We start from the raw sequence: 6,000 nt of genomic DNA, 5'->3' as shown, positions 1-6,000 counted from the left end.
AACTCTTGTCTTGCGGAAACAAGCACTAATATTACAGTTACCCAAACATTAGGAGTAGCATTATTATTGTAATACTAACCCTATACAACCAAAACAAACACTAACAAAGTGAAATAACAATAAAGCATTTTGAACATTATATCTGCTAACCCTAGCTTCTCTTCCCCATATTATGTTTATTTTATTTTACTTTAACTTTATTTTTATCTAATATATCATATTCTATCTATTTTACACCCCCCCTTAAAAATAAATAATTTTATTTTCTGCTTCCATCTGCCTCGGTTCCATTTTGGAAACGGAACTTACTTTGAACAGAATTTGAATCGGATGGAACACAATTCAAAAGGCTAGTTTTTCAACCATTCGTGACCTGGATGTTTGGAGATTAACAAGGCTGCATCACAGACGCAAGCAAGTCAACCTTTAGTGCCATGTTCTAGTGTGCAATAGAGCAGTAACGGCACTGGTGAACTATCCAGTCCACAGCCTGACAGCCAGACCATGAAATAATCCACCCGTGACGTACCAAGGGTTAAATTGTAAATAGTATGTAAATAGAAAGTTTTGTCTGGTCATGTGAATGCTGCTGTTTTGAGTATGTAGCTATATGCCCTATAACTGCTTACTTACACCTACAGAGTCTCCATGTACACTAATGATAGTCTTAAAAGTGTTCAGAGATCCTAAGTGTTTTCTAATATTGCAACTTGAATGAGAAGTTCCTGGGGAACAATTGAAATGTAGAAAGGACAATGATAAGCAAAGTCATTTAAGACAAGAAGAAACTGTGTAGGTGAGCATTCCCCTTCCTTGTCTTTTCAGTGCTACTTCCTATCCTGTCGTCCAAGGGAAACATTTTACAAAAACCGTTACCAGGAACCAGATAGGAAGTCTCTTTAGCTGCATGGCAAACACTATACATTGAGAAGAGACTGGGAGTCACTGATAAAAAGCTGTGATGGGTTCATTGCGCGAATACTGGCAGTGGACTGGAGCTCAGGAGTAAATAGTGATGACTTCACGGCCCCCGCCACGAACCAACAGTACCCGGTCCAGGCCTTCTGTCAACACCTCCAGGAACTCCATGTCTGCAGAGTCTGTCAAAGAAAACACTTCTAGTCTTGACAAACATCAAGCTGACATTAAAAGATTAATATGTTGCATGGATCTAGACCTCAAGTTTTACTAATGGTTACAGGCTACACTGGCGGGGTGGGGGGGGGGGTTGCGGGGTAAATGTAACCCCCAGCATCTCCCTTCCCATTCCCTCCCCTTGTGCTTCTCCCTACTCTGGTCCTCTGAAGGTTTTGACTCATGTGAAGGTATGTGATGTGAGCAGCCCTTCAGCCCAAGCTAAATCTGCTTCATGTCTGAGCCAAGTCAGTGGGATATTTGATATTGGATGGCATCACAGTTGAGTCCAATCGCAGACCACCCTATATAAATTTTGCCACTCTCTAAAAATACGATAATCTGTTACACTACTGTAGGGCTTTCAAATGTACGGAACAGGCAAACACCTTGGTAGAGAAGTAATAAAATTGAGCTAAACTGCTTCAGGCTGCGAGGAACAACCAAACCCCCTGACCTCAGGTTAGAAAACTTTGCCATCCAGTTAGCCCAGCACAGCGTTCTTTATCCAGAAGTTACTTTTTCTGTGTTGTGTTTATACCTAAAATGATGAGTAAACCTTCACATTGCACGATGGGTTTCTTTTCCTAAGGAAAGGATACAGTTTTCATCTCCGTTCCGGTTTTTAGGAGGTCCAGGCATATTCAGCAGGACCAGCTTTGCCTCTTGGGACTTTTTCACAATGACTTCATTCAGTTTGACTGCCGTGTGCATCCGCCGGACATTTGATTGATTTCTGATTGACAGAGAAAGCCGTTATCATGTGTAGTGTGAATTAAAACTACTGTAATGTGCAGGTAATGCTTTCCTGCACAGATACACAAATTGATGTGTGTGTGCGCAGAGAGACAAACTGGTAATAAATTGATGGCTAAACTGCATCTGGTGATAAGAGAGTGCTACCTTTTAGTAGCTTCACAAGGTGAAGAAGCAGGGAATTAAAATAAATATCGTTTCAGACTTATTACATGGCAATGTAACTATCAACTTTCACTAAAATGGAAACACCAAAATCAACAGGCATTACTGCACATTCACCAAGATTATTTATATACTTCTATATAACACTTTTATTTAAATTAGAAAATGGTGCAACAAGTTGTTATCTCACTGCTCTGACTTCCATAGGTGTGAAATAAAGGTACAATCCCAAGCAAAGCAAACATTTTTTTTAATAGCGCAGCCTCCACCTAAAAGTATCAAGCAGTCTTAGAGGCCTAAAACACGATTCTGCTTATAAACATCACAACATATCCCCAGGGAGAGGCAGGCCAATACCAGGGGAAGGTTGGAGCATGCACTCCACCTGTTCCAGACCACCAAGTGTGATCCAAACTAATGGTGCCTTGGGCAGCCCCTATAGCCTTATCCAGCTACCCCCTGGCATGGCCATCAATAACAAAACAACCTGATCATCAAGTGTGTAACGCTGCTATACCACTAGATGCAACTGTGCCGATAGACTGATTGTGTGAATGTATGTTCCTGTAAATGCCATGCAAGCAAAACATACAACTGTACCAATGGGCCCAACCATCTTCAGCTGCTTCATCGATGACCTTCCCTCTCTCGTAAGGTCAGAAGTGGGGCTGTTCGCTGATGGCTGCACAGTGTTCAGTTCCATTCGCAACCCCTCAGATAATTAAGCAGTCCGTGCCCGCATGCAGCAAGACCTGGACATCATCTAGGCTTGGGCTGATAAGTGGCTAGTAAAATTTGCACCAGACAAGTGCCAGGCAATGACCATCTCCAACAAGAAAGAGTCTAACCATCTCCCCTTGACAGTCAACGGCATTACCATCACCGAAACCCCCACCAACAGGGGGTCACCACTGACCAGAAATTTAACTGGACCAGGCACATAAATACTGTGGCCACAAGAACAGGTCAGAAGCTGGGTATTCTGCAGCAAGTGACTCATCTCCTGACTCCCCAAAGCCTTTCCACCATTTACAAGACACAAGTCAGGAGTGTGATGGAATACTCTCCACTTGCCTGGATGAGTGCAGCTCCAACAACACTCAAGAAGCTCGACACCATCCAGGACAAAGCAGCCCGCTTGATTGGCACCCCATCCACCACCCTAAGCATTCACTCCCTCCACCACCAGCACACTGTGGCTACAGTGTGTACCAACTATAAGAGGCACTGCAGCAATTCACCAAGGCTTCTTCGACAGCACATCCCAAACCCGTGACCTCTACCACCTAGGACAAGGGCAGCAAGCGCATGGGAACACCACCACCTGCATGTTCCCCTCCAAGTCACACACCATCCTGACTTGGAAATATATTTCCCTTCCTTCATCGTCGCTAGTCAAAATCCTGGAACTCCCTACCTAACAGCACTGTGGGAGAACCTTCACCAAACGGACTGCAGCGGTTCAAGAAGGCGGCTCACCACCACCTTCTCAAGGTCAATTAGGGATGGGCCATAAATGCTGGCCTCGCCAGCGAAGCCCACATCCCATGAATGAATAAAGAAAAAAGAAAAGGAATAAGAAAGAAAACAATCAGTTTGACTTACAGATTCTCCCATTCACTGGAAGCATAGAGAAAGTGATAAAAAGACCAGTTAAAAAAATTCCGTTAATGACTGCGACAGTAAATGCAAACCACAAGAGTCACAGTTCCAGCATTAAGCAAATTATAACCACAATCTCCAACATAGCATAAAAGCCCCTAATCACTGCAGAATGACATTTATACCCATGCAAATACACCACCTGATCTTATTTACCTTATTTAAAGAAGGTTTAGACATTTAACTAGCCCTTTGCTCCCTTGCCTGCTCCACTTCAGATTAAGCACACTCACGGTTTCATACTGAAGAGATCCCGAATTTCCTCTGGTGTGACCGGCCCTTTGTTTTTGTTTTTGTCTCCGGTGAATTTTTCTTTAGTCCAGGTCATGTGAACTTTCTCTCCGGGCGTGCTCACCTCATCGGCAGGCGACTGAGAGGCTATCGACTGAGTGGAAGCATTTTTATCGTGAATCAACTGAACCTGAAGAGAGGGAGAGAGAGAAGAAAGTAATAGGAGTGAGCAAGAAGAGTTGCCTATGTGTGGTGGCATGGAATCCAATTTTGAATGTGGCGAATTGTGCGCTATATGGTGCAAGGAGTCAAATTCCAGGCAACTCAAGTCAAAACCAGGAAGTTTTTTTTTTGATCTTGGTATATGGGCAATGCTGGCAAGGCCGCATCTATTGGTCACCCCTGGCAGCCCTGAGAAGGTGGTGGTGGACCTAGTCCATAAACTGCTGTAGTCCTTGTGGTGATGGTACACCCGCAATGGGGTTAGATAGGGAATTTCAGGATTTTGACCCAGCGACAATTGCAATATATGGAGGAGTGGATGATGTTCCAATTAGCTTGCTGCTCTTGTCCTTCCTGTTGGTAGAGGTTGCAGGGTTGGGAGGTGCTGTCAAAGTAAACATGGTGATTGCTGCAGTGCATTCTGTAGGTAGTAAATACAGCAGCTGCAGTGTGCCAGTGTTGAGGGGGAGTAAGAAAAGGAACTATGAGAAAAATATAAAGCAGTCAATATACTTGTGGAATAAGTTTTCAGGAAAGGTCACTCAATCAAACTGTCAAGAGGCTGGAGGGCTTTTTTTTTATTGTGACATAAGAGCCTCTCCTATTTGACTAGGCTCTTCCCCTGGGACATCTACGCTTGTTTAAAAATCTCCTGTTATGTTCCTGTAGTGAGGTTTACTTAGACAGGAATGAAATCATAATACATTACAGCCCTTCACAATCTGCAAGAAATCCCCTCATACTTCTTTCCACCAGAGTCATCTGCTGTACTCTGTAGGACAAATGTAAGGAATCTTACAACACCAGGTTATAGTCCAACAATTTTATTTTAAAATCACAAGCTTTCAGAGATTATCTCCTTCGTCAGGTGAATGAATGAAAGGTTCTCAAATCGCATATCTTATATTAAGCTGGGACAGCATCACACCAATCAAAAGGTGTCGTTGTTGTTCAAACAGGCCAGTCACGGAGAACAGCACGTCCCAGTACACTGGATATACATTGTGTCAATTACACAGACAGAAAGAAAGAGACCCAAATGGTAGAGAGAGAGAGAGAGAATATTAAAACACATAACTTTTTTTTCCCTTTTTGCTGGTGGGGTTACGTGTAGCGTGACATGAACCCAAGATCCCGGTTGAGGCTGTCCTCATGGGTGGAGAAATTGGCTATCAACTTCTGCTCGACGATTTTGCGTTGTCGTGTGTCTCGAAGGCCGCCTTGGAGAACGCTGACCCGAAGATCGGTGGCTGAATGTCCTTGACTGCTAAAGTGTTCCCCGACTGGGAGGGAACCCTCCTGTCTGGCGATTGTTGTGCGGTGTCCGTTCATCCGTTGTCGCAGTGTCTGCATGGTCTCGCCAATGTACCATGCTCCGGGGCATCCTTTCCAGCAACGTATGAGGTAGACAACGTTGGCCGAGTCACAGGAGTATGAACCATGTACCTGGTGGGTGGTGTCCTCTCGTGTGATGGTGGTATCCGTGTCGATGATCTGGCGTGTCTTGCAGAGGTTGCCGTGGCAGGGTTGTGTGGTGTCGTGGACGCTGTTCTCCTGAAAGCTGGGTAATTTGCTGCGAACGATGGTCTGTTCGGCCAACTCGGCCAACGTTGTCTACCTCATACGTTGCAGGAAAGGATGCCCCGGAGCATGGTACATTGGCGAGACCATGCAGACACTGCGACAACGGATGAACGGACACCGCGCAATAATCGCCAGACAGGAGGGTTCCCTCCCAATCGGGGAACACTTTAGCAGACAAGGACATTCAGCCACCGATCTTCGGGTCAGCGTTCTCCAAGGCGATCTTCGAGGCACACGACAATGCAA

At 44.8% G+C, this 6,000-nt stretch overlaps 1 protein-coding gene across 1 annotated transcript in view; it reads right to left on the bottom strand.

Annotated features, from left to right (window-relative positions):
- Nucleotides 1-713: 713 nt before the first annotated feature.
- The window catches only part of LOC137335495 (solute carrier family 12 member 5-like), a 290,880-nt gene continuing 285,593 nt past the window's right edge, over nt 714-6,000 (bottom strand). The window contains exons 22-25 of the mRNA XM_068000838.1: nt 3,951-4,138; nt 3,661-3,675; nt 1,737-1,870; nt 714-1,091 (exon numbers count right to left, since the gene is read on the bottom strand). Coding sequence (XP_067856939.1) covers nt 1,000-1,091; nt 1,737-1,870; nt 3,661-3,675; nt 3,951-4,138 — 429 coding nt within the window. The 3' untranslated portion in view covers nt 714-999. The remainder of the gene's footprint in view (nt 1,092-1,736; nt 1,871-3,660; nt 3,676-3,950; nt 4,139-6,000) is intronic.

This window comes from Heptranchias perlo, chromosome 19, assembly GCF_035084215.1.
Source record: "Heptranchias perlo isolate sHepPer1 chromosome 19, sHepPer1.hap1, whole genome shotgun sequence".
In the NCBI taxonomy this organism is placed as follows: Eukaryota; Metazoa; Chordata; class Chondrichthyes; order Hexanchiformes; family Hexanchidae; genus Heptranchias; species Heptranchias perlo.
Note: the sequence above shows the minus strand (reverse complement) of the source record. Positions and strands in the feature narration are given on the sequence as shown.